General features: G+C 42.5%; 1 protein-coding gene across 2 annotated transcripts in view; it reads right to left on the bottom strand.

Moving 5' to 3' along the window:
• Positions 1–2,447: 2,447 nt before the first annotated feature.
• The window catches only part of PROSER1 (proline and serine rich 1), a 31,678-nt gene continuing 17,805 nt past the window's right edge, over positions 2,448–16,320 (bottom strand). For both annotated transcript variants that reach the window (XM_002691797.6, XM_025000055.2), the window contains 6 exons: positions 15,466–15,544; positions 14,743–14,838; positions 10,361–10,405; positions 5,262–6,951; positions 4,438–4,588; positions 2,448–3,837 (listed from right to left, as the gene is read on the bottom strand). In XM_002691797.6, coding sequence (XP_002691843.1) covers positions 3,715–3,837; positions 4,438–4,588; positions 5,262–6,951; positions 10,361–10,405; positions 14,743–14,838; positions 15,466–15,544 — 2,184 coding nt within the window. In that variant the 3' untranslated portion in view covers positions 2,448–3,714. The remainder of the gene's footprint in view (positions 3,838–4,437; positions 4,589–5,261; positions 6,952–10,360; positions 10,406–14,742; positions 14,839–15,465; positions 15,545–16,320) is intronic.

Here is a 16,320-nt window from a genome sequence, read left to right as displayed (position 1 = left end):
CTTCTCCAATGCATGAAAGTGAAAAGTGAAAGTGAAGTTGCTCAGTCGTGTCCGACTCTTAGCGACCCCATGGACTGCGGCCCACCAGGCTCCTCCATCCATGGGATTTTCCAGGCAAGAGTGCTGGAATGGGGTGCCATTGCCTTCTCCATATATCATGCATGTATGTGTATATTTATTGAATAAAATGAACAATGAATATACTATCCAACCTTAGAACGAGAACATTGCCAACACCACAAGCTATTTGAATATTCTTTCCTAAGTCTCACCCCACCTCCCTATAACCACAATCCATAATTGTGTTCTCTCGCTTTTACAGTTTTTAAAATAATATACATATAGGACTTCTTTGGAGATCCAGTGATTTTCTGCTGTTGCTCATATTTGAAACTGGGATTGACTTTTGAATATAACAATCTGTAAATCTCACGAAGCATATATTTCTTTCCAATAATTATACCATTTACTTCTTTTTCTGTACCTTTCTATGCAAGCTAGGATGCTAGTAAAATGAGGAAATGCATTTTACTTGATCAGTCTCTGATTGTAAAAGGATATTTCTAAATTGTATAATTAAAAACTGTGTGTTATGCTTTTATAATTCCTTTACCTGATAGTCTCCTCCTTTTCCTAGTTTGCTGTGTGTATGTGAAACATTATGGTGATTAAGTTTTATCAGATTTTTTTTTTTACAGAGACTGAGAAAATTTTTTCTCTACTTGCTGATGTGTTGAATTGCACTTTAAGATTTCTTTTTAAAAATATTTATTTGGCTGCCCCAGGTCTTAGTTGTAGCCCTTGGGGTTGTCAGTCTTCACTGAGACACGCCAGATCTTTAGTTGTGGCATCTGGGATCTAGTTCCCTGACCAGGGATCAAACCTGCTCCTGCATTGGGAGTGTGGGAGCCACGAACCACCAGGAAGTCTCACACTTTTAGCTCTATGTTACTTTATCCTTGCTCTCCTCATGTAAATGCAACTTGATCGTGGTGTATCATATTGTTTAAGAATAATGCTCTGTATATGTAGCTCATGGGGCTTCCCTGCTGGTTCAGACGGTAAAGAGTCTGCCTGCAATGTGGGAGACTTGGGTTCAATTCCTGGGTCCAGAAGATCCCCTGGAGAAGGAAATGGCAACCCACTCCAGATTCTTGCCTGGGAAATCCCACGGACGGAGGAGCCTGGCAGGCAGTCCACGGGATCACAGAGTTGTACACGACTGAGCGACTTCACTTTCTTCTTCATTATGTAGCACGTATTTCGTTTTGATGTTTTACTCTCTTCTTGAAAAAGGTTGACTTACATTTTTCTTTCACACTATTCCAGCCTCAGTTTTTGTTTCAAGGTTATAATGTCTATAAGAATGTGTTGAGGGGTGTTTTTCTATTTTCTTGCAAGAGTCTGTTCAGTTGAACCTGCCTGAAAAATCATCTGAGCCTGCTTCTTTCTTTCTGTCTTCACTGTTGTGAAACCAACAGACAGGCAATCAGAGCTAACTAACACCTTGCTGTGTGCTTATTTCTTCCACTTTGCTGTGCTTTCTTTCTGGATGATTTTTTCTTATTCTATTTTCTCCTCCTCACCAATTAGGAGTTAAAAACACAACTTTTAACCCTTATCATAAAATTTTATTGGGCCTAATGTTTAAAAGTTAAACATTTATCATAAAGTCCCTCCTGAGTACAAGGACCCTGGGGATATGTTAACTTTGATCATTTTTCTCAACTTACTTTATATTGTCTATTATTTCATATGTTAATTGAACCAAATTTGACATTGTTTACTACTATTGTGTTACCTTTAAAAACAAAAAAGGCTCATTAAACTTGATTTGATGTTAAGTCTTCTCTAAAATTCTGGGACACTACTTTATAAAGGCAGATGAGACCCATCTAGCAAGCCAAGTGTAAAGCTTAAGATTAAACTTATGAGGGTTTCCCAGTGGTGCTGTGGTAAAGAATCTGCTTGCCAATGCAGGACACACATTATGATCAAACTTCCCAACCCAAGTTTGATCCTTGGGTTGGGAAGACCCCCTGGAGGAAGAAATGGCAATCTACTCCAGTACTCTTGTCTGGAAATATCCATGGACAGAGGAGCCTGGTGGGCTACAGTCCATGGGGTTACCAAGAGTCAGACACTACTGAGTGACTGAGCGCGCGCGCACACACACACACACACACACACACACACACACACACACACACACAGTGTAGACTCAAAAAGAACAAATAACAACTTCTAGTCTGTGCTGGAAGATAATTACAGCCATAAATAGTCCGTGTCAAGTGTTAGTTGTGTTTCAACATTCACGTGAGGTGTTAAGTGAGCATCAGTAGTAGACGCTGACTTCCAACTAAATTCAGACAAAAATGTCCTATATGTTAGCTCCAAGACAAAAACTTAAAATACTTATCCAAGCGCTGAATAAAACACATAAAATCTGTTGTATCCATAAAGTTTATTTTAAAAAACTGTTAAAAACTGACCATACAGGAATATTTATTAATATACTTAAAAAGTTTGTTCCCCATGTTGAAGGAAAATACATTAGCAACATCTTCTAGACACCGTCTTTATAAAAGTAAAACTTCTAGATGCTGAAATGTACCACAGTAGATTCTATAGTTCATACTTTTAATCACAGGATTGGAAATCATTCTTGCTACTCCCCCGATCCCCCTGAATGTGGCAGTTATTTTACTTAAATTAATGACATTCAATCATGTTATACTACCACAGGTCCTTAAGTAGAGTACACACTGCATATTTACTAACAGAGCCAAGTCTTCTCTATCTGTTGTCACATCATTATTTTAGATAAGCATTTGATTCTAAGTACAAATAGAAATACTACATCCCATGATTGTAAACATTCACCAAGAGCTTCCAGAGTACAATGAGTAATAGAGGTGGCCCAAGGGTCAGTCCAATGTTCCTCACTCACATTTGGATACTGCTGAGATTAAGAAATATGTTTTGAAGGCAAATTATCACAGGCCTTACTTGTATTTCTGTAAGAAAGTAGTTCTGGATATATATATTTATGTTTTTAGTTGAAAACACCTGAAAGTCATTCTAAGGACTATATGAAGCACCATTTTCACTTACCTGAAATACACTGGGTTAAATTCAGCAGTACATGTATGTTTGTTAATGTCAGGGGTTAAAAATAATGGTGGGTCTCAAGTTCCCTTTTGTGGATATATCTGGAATATGGATACTGAGTTCCAGCGATGCTAATAGGAACCACTTAAGCGTATCAAGGGTGGTAACTCCCCCAGGGCCACATGCAACCTGTAAGTCTGAGGCACGACCATTACGTCTGTCAGTGGATGCTGCACAGGCAGAGTTAAGGCTGTATTCGGCTAGAAAGAGTTCAACATCCTCTCTAGTAGTCCCCTACACCGCTCACGTACACCGTTCGAAATGTCATAGGGTGCAGGTGAAAAGTCCCCAAACACTTTTTAAAATACTATTCTCTGTACAATTTGTCATCAGTATATTTACATAGGGGAGTGTTCACACTTAAAAACATTTTTAAAGAATGCAACTGTGTTTTTTTTTTTTTAACTCTTATCACAGTTTCCCCAGGATCATCCTTAGCCCCATTTCCTGACTTCTGGCCAACTTCACATTTGTCAGACGGTTCACTGCGGTCCTCGGGCAATTCTCACGTTGCTCTGCAGGAGGATATGCGTTAAAATGTATTCACTGCCACCCACTCTGGGACAGGCCTGGCTGCAGAGAAAATGGTGTTCCTGGTGCTGAAGGGTAACTAGGAAACCCATCTGGCTGAGCTGGGTAGCTTTCCAGAGCTGACGCTGAGTGGACCTGACAGAAAGAAGAACACACAGGTGAGCAGAGTGCCAAATTCCATCAGGCCTGTGCTTGCTTTGGCCAGTCCCACTTTTTTCTTTCTTTAAAAGAAAAAAAAAAAAAAAAATGCTGGGGCAAGGTAAGTCTGTTCAGTCTCCTGAAATTTTTAAGAAACATTCAGACTTCTTCAGATGGTAGAGGTGCATAGAAATGCCTTTAAAGTGTTTAACATTCTTTAAAAAAAGAACAGGTTTTCTGGAGAAAATTTGCCTCAATGGTCCACTACTTTAGCTTTAACTAAAGAAGACAAGCTAAAATTTAACTGTTACATCTAAAGATTCTGTATGTAAAAATCTCCAGACTGAGATTTAAAAGTCTCTAAGCAGAAAAAACACACAGATGAATATATTCTACCACCTCTGTTACTCTCCTGAAGGAAAACAAGGATAATTTGTAGATTTGGGAGAGGGAATTCATCATCAAATCTCCAGACATTCTGCTAAGAGCCATTCTGGGTCAGTGCTGGAATACCACTACCTGTATGGCAAGGTTATCACTACAGAAGCTATGTTATACCTATTACCATCCTTATTTGCTCCAGGCAGGGCTGCTCACCTGCTGTAACAATGCTGACTGTGCAGCTGCATTATGCTGCAATTCCTGCAGGGATGACTGTGAGGGGTTCTGGGAAAATCCCGGGATGCCTGGGAGGGACAAGAGGCCTGGAAAACCTGAACTGCCTGCAGCTTGAAGTCCAGATGATAAGCTGAAACAGAGAGAATGGGTCAACATGCAAGACAGACATAAAAGCTATTGTTTCTACATCTGTCAAATACTATCTTAAGATGTTAAAAAACATCCTAGAAATTCTCTATTGTAAGGAATTAAAAATGTTTCACATAAGTCTTACGCACTGACGTAAAACTTACTTTCCATTATCAAGTCTATTATTCTGAATTCAGTGAGTTTATGTTTTGCTGTTTTGTCAACATAAATCACCAAATGCAAATCTTAAAAGTTATCTGAAAGTGAAAGTGAAGTCACTCAGTCGTGTCCGACTCTTTGTGACCCATGTACTGTACTGGGCCAGACTCCTCTGTCCATGAGATTCTCTAGGCAAGAATACTGGAGGGGGTTGCCATTTCCTTCTCCAGGGTATCTGCCTGACCCAGGGATCGAACCTGGGTCTCCCGCATTACACTCTTTACCATCTGAGCCACCAGGGAATCCCTGCTGATTATCTGAGCAGGCATTGATAGTTTATACATTTATCTCAAAAAGAAACAGGTTAAGATAAACATTTTAAGCCCTTTTAAGTGTCGGCCCAGAAAAAGATAATTTTGGGCCAACAATTCGCTTCTGACTCATTTTAACTTCGAGATCACGCACGATCAGTCGTGCGAAGAACCATCTCCCCTCTCTCCAGACCATGCACGTACCCGGCCTGCGCAACCAGAGCCGAGTTGAAATTGGAACTAAAGGCAGAGGCGAAGCCCGGGAGGACGGGCGCTGGAGACGGAGCAGTGGCGGCACCGGTGGCGGGCGGCTGCAGCCCCGGGAAGGCAGGCAGTGCGGGGGCCCCAGGGGCGCTGGAGACGCAGAAGCCGGGGTAGGAGGGTGCCGAGGCCGGCAGTGGGCCCTGTGCCACGGAGAAGAGTGAGGGCACGGCGGCTGGCAGGCTGAGGGGGAAGGCCGCGGCCGCCGAAGCAGGTGTCGGGGCCGAGAGTCCGGGGAGCGCAGGCGCTGCGGAGCCGGGGCCAGGGTGCGGAGGCGCCGCCGAGGTGGAGGCGGGGGCGGCGGGCGCGGAGACCGGGGGGTTGAGGGCTGGGGTGGCGGCCAGGGGGAAGCTGCTGGTCAGAGACGTGAATGGAGGCAGGGCGGTGAAGACTGGGGTGATGGGTGTGGAGGAGCCGTGCGGGGCCAGGGGCAGGGCGGGCAGGGCACTCGAGCCCGTCAGGGGCGCGCTCAGCCCCGGGAGGCCCGGCAGCGCGGGGTTAAGGCAGGATGGCAGGCTGATGGGCACCGAGGCCGCGGGGTATGCCCGGCCCAGGGCCCCGGAAAGGCCCAGCGCGCCCACGGCGGCGGCGGGGGCCGGGCCCTTGAAGGCTGAGGGCGTGGGGCTGGGGCTGGTGGGCTCCGTCTTGACCACCACCGGCAGGGTGGTGACGGCGGGAGTCGCGGGGCCGTGCGGGTGGGCGGCGGAGGAGCCGCAGCCCGCCGCGGCCAGCCCCGAGGAGGCCGAGGAGGGGGCGGCGGGTGTGGGCAGGGCGGGTGGCGTGGAGGCCGCCGCGCTGGCCACGGGCGAGGGCAGCCCGGGGAACAGCGCCAGGCCCGGCGTGGGCACCTGCGGTGGCCCGTAGCCCTTGTTAGGGGCTGAGCCCGGGAGGTCGGCGCCCTGGTTGGCCAGGGAGGAGAGCGAGGCCAGCCCACTGGTCACCGCGGAAGGCAGGGCGGAGGAGCTGATGAGGCTGGTATCGCTGGACGTCAGGAGGCCTTTCAGGGCGGACAGGAGGGGGCTGTTCACAGCCAGGGGACAGGCGACACCGGGAGCCGAGCCCCCGGCGATGACGGAGGGTGTCGGGTTGGACACGCCTTGGGACGCCGGCGTCAGGGTCAAGGGGAGCCCTGCGAAAACCGACGACAGTGAAGCGGAGTTGAGGTTGTTGGTGGCGGCAGCGGTAGAGGGGGCGGGGAAGGGGAGGCTGGTGAACGTTTCACTGGAAGCCGGAGTGGCCCGAGGCGGAGTGGCCCGAGGCGCAGCCGTGGCCTGAGGGGCCGGGGCTGGGAGGGTGGGAGGACCTGGCAGGGGAACGAGGCCAGAAAACACGGAAGGAACGGGCGTGGCCGTGGTGCTGTGGACAGAGGTCACTGCGGTGGCCGGCAGCGAAGGCGTCCTGATCACCGTGGGATTCGGCGTCATGGGCTGAGGCGGGTGAATGGCGGAGACCTGCCCCGGGAACACAGGAAGGACGGTATTCGCCAAGTTCATCCCTGGGAGGCTGGCGGTGGCCGATGCTGATGGATGAGTTCCTGCCTTGATGGGGGAAGCCGTAGGAACCGGAGTTGCAGCGGGTGTCGAGGGATTGGAGCCATGCGGGGGAAAGAGTTGACTGGCTGGGGTGGAGAATGCTGCGTTGGAAGAGGAGGAGAGGCAAGAGGTTATCATCACGGCTGAGAGTTCAAATGTTAACTCAAAAGAAAATGGATAAAAGTTTATGTAATATTTAACAGATGTCAAAGAAAAACCAATGACAGGTTTAAGAGGCTACTGCAGTGTACACATTGCTGGATTCCATTTTCACCAGGCAGCCTCGGTTAGATCCTGCAGAGTTCTGGACTCTGATCAGCACAGCCTTCCCGTTCACAGTGAGGAAGCCTTGACAAGTGAGCAAATAAAACTTTCCTTTCCTAGCTTCCCAATTTTAAAAAAATTCAAAGAATTTATTTTGTGATTAGTGTTGGTGTACTTTCTCTCAGGCTACTTGTCTAGAGCAGTATTACAAGTCATTTCCTCTCTGAAGAGCTGTCAGGACATCATCCCCTCTAGAGGCACACAAGGTGATCGAGTATACTCAGGCCATCTCTGCAGTATTCTTGGTTGCCACTGTGGGAGTTGATTACCAAAATCTCTACAGATTTTCCCCCAAGCACTTTCTCATACTGACTCCTCTTAACCTCTAACTTTACTTGGTTTGTCCTAGGCTTTAGGGGCAAAAGCCATATCAAGTTCATCTTTAGTCTTCACACCTAGCCCAGGGCCTGGCATTTACGTGTTTAGTTAAGTGTTTGCTGCGCTGGATACCTCACGATTACTTCAGCTACAGTTCTCAAACCCACCCAAAGACTTATTCTCAAAACTTCTATAGTACTTCTATTCTGATAAACTCTACAAATAATACAAGCATTTTGGGAATGCCTGGGATTCCCTCCTGAATCAATAAATGAAAACCTTAGCTTCTGATCTTGTTGGTGCCAAATGGAATGCAAGACTTAGGTAGTTAATGTCATAATGACACCTACCGTCCATGCTATATTCACACTGAAGTCTGTTTCAGTTGTAAATAGAGAATGTTCCCTTTGCAGTGATAATCAACTGAAAGACCTTTTCATGGACTAAGACTTCACTTTTTAAATCTACGCATAATAAAGACTCTGGACATAAGGAAGCTGACATGGTCCATAAAGTGATGCACTGTGTTAATTACAGATGGAGAAAGGACCACAGGACAAGAATGGAGGAAGCCCACATCCACGTAATGCATTTGTACTAAGTGATGGCCAAAGGGTGCTGCACTGGGCTGAACAAATTTTACAGCTGTTTTAGACAATCAATATGGGAGGAGAATCGACAAATAGTAAAACATAAATATATAAACATTAAACTCAAAAGATCTGTGAGTAAGTGAAGTCGCTCAGTTGTGTCCGACTCTTTGGGACCCCATGGACTGTAGCCTACCAGGCTTCTCCGTCCATGGGATTTTCCAGGCAAGGGTACTGGAGTGGGGTGCCATTTCCTTCTCCACAAAAGATCTGTAGTTCATACCATATTCATATCATGAGCCGTAATCTAGTTTCAAGAAAATCACTATCATTTTAAATTGAGAGTACATATGAAAATAGGTTTGTAGCTCTGTATTCCATTTGTTTTATAAAAACTAGAAGCACAAGGAATATATGCCTAGTTTCGTGTTTGTAAATAATGTACCAAAAAATGATTTAGGTTAACATTGGGTGGGAAACATCTGGTGGGGAAAACATTTGAGAATTCCCTGTCTTATTTAACTTCATGCTGAGGACCATGTAGTTAATGACAGATGGCAAGGGAAAGCCAAGCTTCCCACAGTGTTCTTTATAGCAACCTCTGCTGGAGAGCTTTACGTATAATGACACAAAAGCCACGCACTATTAATCACAGTGCCTGCAGTCAAAGTGGAACAAAACAAAAATGAACCCCCCCACCCCTCAAAACCATACCATGGGAAATAACACTTTCCTTTTGTGGGAAATACCACAAAACACGATGTGTTAGATCCTGTGCTAAGTACTTTACACCCATCATTTTATTTGTCCTCATATAACCCTGACAGGCACTGATATCCCCATTTTAGAGATGGGCAATCCCAGGCTTAGTGTGATTAAGTCATTTGTTAAAAGATCATGCAGCTATTGAGCGGTGTTCAAAGGACATAAAGTTTCAGTTATGAAAGATGAGTGAATTCTAGAAATTAGCTGTACAACACCATGCCTCCAGTTAACAATACTATACTGTGTACTTAAAAATTGGTTACAAGGGTAGATCTCAATAAGAGATCTTACCACAGTGATATCAATAATGATGATGATAAAAAGGTCATGCAGCTATGAAGTGACAGAACCAAGGTCTGTCATACTTGTGTTCTTAAGCACTATACTTGTTTTGTAATATGGTTCAAAAAGGAAAAACAATCTTAAGTATGCTAACATAACACAGCAAAGGAAAAGCAAAGTGTGCTCTTCCAATAAAGGTGCTGATGATACTTAATCTGTTTATTCTCTTTAAAAACAGATCTATTAACAAAGCTGAGCATAAAGGCTGAAGTTTCCTTAATCTCCCTTTGCTAGAAGCTAAATCAGCTGCTCAAGGTTACAAAACCAGGTGGTACCAGAGCCAGGATCAAATACTATTATGTCCTGACGTCTCACTTAGGGTCTTTTCCTCCCTGCTATGCTACTGCCTTAGAAATTACCAGCTAAAAAGCACTGTTGCCACACATTCTCGGGGAATGGAATTCTCCCAAGATTCCTACCTGTGCACTGCGATGCTCAGATTCATGTGCTACTCTGCTACGTGAGAACTGGTCCCAGGTTTTGTCTCAAAGCAGACAGCATCTCTTTACTGAGCACACATATCCTCCACTATGGGGAGGGGAAAACATCACAGAGCCGCTGCCACGTGGAGGCCTTGCCTCACCTTCACCTGCTGGTTGCGCTTCCTGCTCTGCTGCCCCTTCGTCAACTCTTTCTTCTTTCCTTACGTTAAATTACACTACTCTGAATACTTATTGAAATAACTAAGTCTAAAAGATCTATTTGACACAGCATTTGTCAAAAAAGGGTTTTTATCAAAAAGAAATGTTGTTTATATATTTAAGAAAATGAGGCTTCGAATATCATACAATGTGAAGTGAATGCAGATATAATGCCACATAGCACTGAGACGGCTTCAAAGTTTTACAAACTGCAACAGAGACATATAATTATTTTTAAATCCAGTTAATATGGATTTCAAAGCTTTCTTAGATGATTCTGTAAGATAGACATTTTATAGATTATATTTTATATATTGCATGCAATGTCCTTAAAATGTACCACCATCAAAATTTCACTTTCTAATAAAATGTATCACTCTTAAAGTCACTTTTAGCAAGCATTGATTAATTAAATTTTTTAACCAGGAACTTTCCCTAAAGCATAAAGATTTCAAATACACTCAAACTCAAATTGATCTCAGTGGAAAACAGAGCAGGCAGCCAGGACAGACATCAAATTTGGTGCTTACCTTGATTCTGTGTAGGTTTTGACTGACTGGAGAGGTCTTCATTCTCTATGAGAAAATAAATAAATAAATAAAACTTGATTTCCAGCTTTAATCAAATTATTCACCATCATAATAATCAGAGACTGGGGTAAAAGAAAAAAAATCCAGAATATGTTATGTATACTGTGTTAGGAAAAACAATATATGCCTATTAAAAAAAAAGGAAATAAACAAAAATCATAGTAGTAACTATAGGAAGACTGCAAGGATTATGAGCAATTGTCCCCACCACTTCTCCATATCGGGCTTTAAGCAAACACTGTTGTTTTATAGATTCATTTAAGAAGGCTTTTCGGAAAGATGGTGGAAGGCCTGGTGTGCGTCTAGGAGGGAGTGCAGTAGGAGTGCAGACAGGAGCCACTGTCACCGGCTAAGCTGACAAGCACTGCTGGGCACCATGCCTACAGTGCAGGGGAGGCCTGGAAGGGGAGGTGGGCGCTGAGGGCAGGATCCACTGCCGCCCGAGGGGCCAATCTCACAAGGTGGGTGCGTCACCAAGCAAACAGCGAGAAAGTGGCTCTGTCCACTGCTGTACTCAGTTCTAGAAAAGGCCCCACGCTAGGAGATGTCAGGGGGAACTGCCCGAGCTGAAGCCATGAGACCAACAGCCTAAAGCACACCCTCTCCAGCCCCATGGGAAAGGACCCATCTTACCAAGCCATTATTCAGAGATACAGTGGCAAACAAATGACCTCTCGTGGCTTGTCAGTAACTGCCCAAGAAAGCATCAGTGTGACAGGCGTAAAGTGCAAAAAGGGAACCCACAAGCCCTGACACAGAGAGTAAAAAAGATCAAGCTTGTTTAAGGGACTTGAGTACAAATAAACTTAGACAGTGTCTATCCAGAGATTTAATGGAAGAAAAAGAACTTTAAAATCCTGTAATGCAAATGAAGAATATATACACACATAATATTGTAAGAAAACAAGCAGAGAAGCTGAAGATTTTAGATATAAAAATCTACTCCAAGTTAATAAGTGCAAAGAATGGTGAAGATCAGAAATAACACTACTGAAAGCTAAATTACATAGTTGAAATTAAAAGTTCCATTTAAGATGACAAAAAAAATTTTTTTTAAGTACTGAATGACTAGCTAAGAGACTTAGAACAAATACACTGAAAAATAAGAGTACTAGAAGGAGAAAAAAGAGATAAAATATCATTAATTAAAGGAATATAAAGACAAAATTTTCCAAAGCTTTAAAGACTTGAGTTTTCACATCTAAAGGGCTTACAGAGTTCTAGAAAGGATTAACCATAAGATCCACACCTAAATATCCTGGTGAAATATCTGAACTCCAAGACTAAAGACATTTGTGAACTCTAAAGATAAGGAATGTCTTCTTTGTAAGTTTATAGAAAGAGACTAAGGGTCTCATAAAGAAAATTAGTGAGAATTGGGTTTCTCATCTATAATCCTACAGCTCTACCCTTTTTGAAAAAGCTAATTAGAGAAATTTTCTACTAAAAGAAAATTAGAGTGAGTATATGAGGACAGGGCATCAAAGAGAAGTCACAAAGTTAAGAAGCCATGAGTTCAGAGGCACAGAAGGAAAAATGTATTCCATCAAGAGACACAAATTGATGATTAAGGAGAGGCTGTATGGAAGTCAACGGTGGGATGCAGGACAGCTGTTTTTACTTTCTGTACACTGACAACCACTAAGAATATGAAGATGGTCACTAGTGATATTTAAAGATAGAAATTCTAAGTTTGAGTAGGAGCAAGGAAAGAAAAGTTTTTAAAAAATTTTAAAGCAATGTGAATGAATTCAAGTAAACAAAAATAAGAAAAATGAAAAACTTGGATAAAAGAATAATAATGAGCATAAAAATAAAATGGAAGGACTAAGAACAAATATGCAATTTTTATGAATATCTGAAACCCCTATTAAGTCTCTTCCCCACTGGTTTACAAAAATCAGATTCTAGTATATATCATAATATTAAAAATAAAGATACAGGCAAAAGACTTCTGAAAAATGAAAACAAAAAAGAAGTGTGGACCCAATAAGGGTCAATTCCCAATAAGGCTGGGGTGGGTGGGGCGGGGAGGGCAGGCAGCTTACTTATACTCAGTAAAGTATAAGTCAGCTGACATTTTATACCCAGAAGAGACTTTCAAAGAAAAAACTAAAATAGGAAATCAGTAACAAGCAGCTACAAATAAAATATCCATTTATAATTGTAACAAAAAAATTCCTCTAAAATTCCTAGATACAAACCTAAGGCAAAAAAACCTATATGAAGAAAACTACAAAATCTTCTTGAAAGCAGCAGAAATTAACACATTGTAAATCAGCTATAACTCAAATAAACCTCCCCCACCCCAAAAAACACTTACTGCAAGCAATAACATAAGGCCTGGAAAAACACTACCACTTGCCATGATTTAAAGACACACACACATATATATATAATTAAATGGTAAAATTTAATATCATAAAAAAGTCATCTCTCCAAATTACTATATAACTACAAATACATAAATTCAACTCTTTTCTAATTGCATAAGGTGATCTTAAAAGTTCACATGGAAGAATCAATTTCCAAAAGTGGGTAAGAAAGATACGAAAATACAGTGAGAGAAAGCTAGCTTTATTAGATGTCAGAATACACTGTAAATCTGCTAATTAAATCAATATAGTATCATCGCAACATAAAGTAACTAGATTGGAACAGAATAAAGAGCCCAGAATTAGAGCCATGTGTGTAAATGAAAACTTAAGATAAATGTATTATTTCAAAGCAGCAGGGAAAACAGATTAGTTAATAAACAGTGCTGGCATGGACGGACCGACTACTGTCTGGAAAAAAAAATTAAGATAACCCTCTACTTCACCCGACATGAAAATGAATTCCAGATGGAGTAGGAATCTTAGAAGACCCAGACTACCTGGCCTACCTACTTAGGGTTAAAAATACCTGACTAAGGTAACATGGTTCCAGCTCTTCTTCCACAACCTCTGTCTGTCTGTCTGTCTACACAAAAATGTAAAACCCTAAGGTTAAAACATACTGTGAATAAGGGCAAGAAATAAAATGACAGATTTTAGAAAAAAGATTTTGCAACTTTAATCAGAGTACTCTTGGCAAACACCAAAACCATTCTGACTAGAAAAAAAGAATTTATTAAACTTTAGTAAGTAACTCTGAATCCTGGGGAAGGGCAAAAGTAAATTAAGACAGAACTTAATTTCAGTTCTAGCCCTACCCTACACACATACAGAAATAAATGGCAAGTAAATGAAAAGCTATACACTTAAAAACAATCATTACAACAGTAATTAGAGAATATAGATGTTGCTGCACTTCTGGGTTGGGGAAGGGTTTCCTAAACAAGACAAAATTCAGGAGAGTCAAATCAAATAGCTGAATGAAATAAACTTTTGTAAAAGACAGACAAAAGAAGGCATCAGCTGAATCAGTCTATCAGATTGGCAAAAGTAAAACAAAAAACCTGTTATCATTCCATTTCAAAAGGGTGTGAGAAATGGTATGCTCATATACCCTCACTGGCTGGTATAAACAGGTGCAGTCTTTTGGGGGAACAATTTGACAAGATAGAAAAAAACATTTACACTTCATATCCTGAGTTCCCAATGGGCCCAAAGGAAAGGCTGGCCTGGAAAGCGTGTGGGCAGGCTCAGCGCTTCTGAGCACCTTCTAACAAGCCTTTCCTCCCCACGGCAGACACAAGGTGCCCTAAGAGCGACGCTCGCCAGGTCAGTGATGCTCTTCCACTGCCTGTCAGCGTCCGACTCAGGAGAAATGGTTCCTGTTTCTACGGCCTGGTCATGTTCACACTTACCTCAACATAATAAAGGCCATATGCTACAAACCTACAGCTAACCTCATACTCCATGGTGAAAAGTTGAAACCATTTCCTCTAAGATCGGGAACAAGACAAGGATGTCCACTCTCTCCACTTTTATTCAATATAGTTTCGGAAGTCCTAGCCATGGCAATCAGAGAAGAAAAAGAAGTAAAGGGAATCCCAGTTGGAAAAGAAGCTGTTAAACTGTCACTGATTGCAGATGACATGATACTTACTATACACACAAGACCCTACATAGATGCTGATCCTAAAGATGCTACCAGAAGACGACCAGAACTCATCAGTGGATTTGGTAAAGCTGCAGGCTACAAAATTAACACACAGAAATCTGTTGCATGTGGACCGAGACCACTCTAATGGAGCCTGGATGTCACACACTCGGCTCCATCAGCAGGCTTGGGGGCTGTGCTCCCTGTTAGGACAATAACACACCACACATCTGTCCCCCCGAATGTAAGGTGAGAAAGTTATTGCCTTTTAACACCCCATAACAACCTGATTTTACCTGCTGCTACTGGATTAGGAGTATATGGAGGTGGCGGGGGCACTCCTGGAGCTATGACGTTGGCTAACGGTACCAGACCTGCATTGTTATAAGCACCTAAAATAAAAATATAATAGAAAAAAAAAGTACAATTTAGCATCATTCCGAGTTCAAGCTGTATTGACACAGCCACCGACTTTATTTCTAAAACTGTGTCATCTAGTACAGTTGTGTTTTACATGGAGGCTTGGGTGAAGAGTGAGCTCGAATTAGACAAGCAGAGACTTCTATTTCCAGTGCAGGCTCTCTCCAGGCCTAACTCACTGAAGGGCACGGTGGGCAGAACCTGCCAGATGTGTATGATTTGCCTTTTATGTCAAGCACACACACTTGGCCCTTTCAAGTTAAATGCACTAATGATGTCTTTGAATACCAACTATCAAAAAAGGGATTCAAGATGATTTACCCATAAGCAAAAGCTTATATAAATAAGTAACAATGAAAAAAAAATCTACAATTAATTTATCAAAAGGAAAATATCCTAAATGAGATATTAATCCTCTTAGTCCTCTGCACTGTTGTAGACCAATACCCTAGAGTAACCAACTATGGGCAAAGGAAAGCTCAGCATAGCATATTTCATGAGTGCTCCAGATTTCCAGAGTATATATACCAACCTTTGCTTTCAAATTAATAAATAAAGAGCAAAAAGGAAAAAAAGTGAACTCTGAAAGAGCTCCTTACTTGGTGCAATAGTTGCGTGTGGTCGGCATGGAGGTATCGGGTAAGGGACAGGTTTATGTGGATTGTATGTTGAAGGAGGCTAGAATGAGAGGGGAAAGTACAGCAGTTAGCAGAACATCAAGGAAGCCGTCTCCTGCCAAAACAAAATACAACTTGTCTTTCAAAACATTTAGGTCTAAGACGACAAAAATGCTCCAGTATATCAAATGCCACTGCACTAACAAATAGCACAAAGGAGAGAAATTTCTTTGCTTAATAAATGTGGCTCCTATTAAAGTCCAAAGAGAGATCCTGCCAAAGACTGCTGCTGCTGTTGCTGTTGTTCAGTCGCTCAGTCACGTGCGTCTCATTGCGACCCCATGGACTGCGACCCGCTAGGCTTCCCTGTCCTTCACCATCTCCTGGAGTTTGCTCAAACTCAACTCCATTTGGTCTGGTGTAGAGGTGTTAATTTTTTATTTCAGTTGCAGATCATCTCCAACAAAAGGCCAACCTCAGCCTGAACAGCAAATTCTTCTCTGACCCAGTTTAGGTTAATCCAAGGATTCCTGTCTCCTCCCATGGAACACAAAAAACCCACCAAGTTTTGGAGTCTCAGCTACTCAAGGACTTCCCACATCCTCCTGGAAAGTCATCTTGATCGTAACCGCTTTTCTCTTTTTGAAAGAAACAAGCACTGTTTCCTTTGGCATTTGGCATTCTGACAACTCTAGTAGAATGCAGACTGGAATTATGAATTCAGTAGCTTAGTCTTTTTACGTTTGAATCCACAAATCTTCCATTTTAGAGTGTACAGGACTTAGGTATGAAAGAACATTCAAAGAGCTGGTCTCCAGAGGACCAGAGGTAAGCAAA

Source organism: Bos taurus, chromosome 12, assembly GCF_002263795.3.
Source record: "Bos taurus isolate L1 Dominette 01449 registration number 42190680 breed Hereford chromosome 12, ARS-UCD2.0, whole genome shotgun sequence".
NCBI classification, from domain to species: domain Eukaryota; kingdom Metazoa; phylum Chordata; class Mammalia; order Artiodactyla; family Bovidae; genus Bos; species Bos taurus.
The sequence above is the reverse complement of the archived record's forward strand: the minus strand, read 5'-3'. Positions and strand labels throughout refer to the sequence as shown.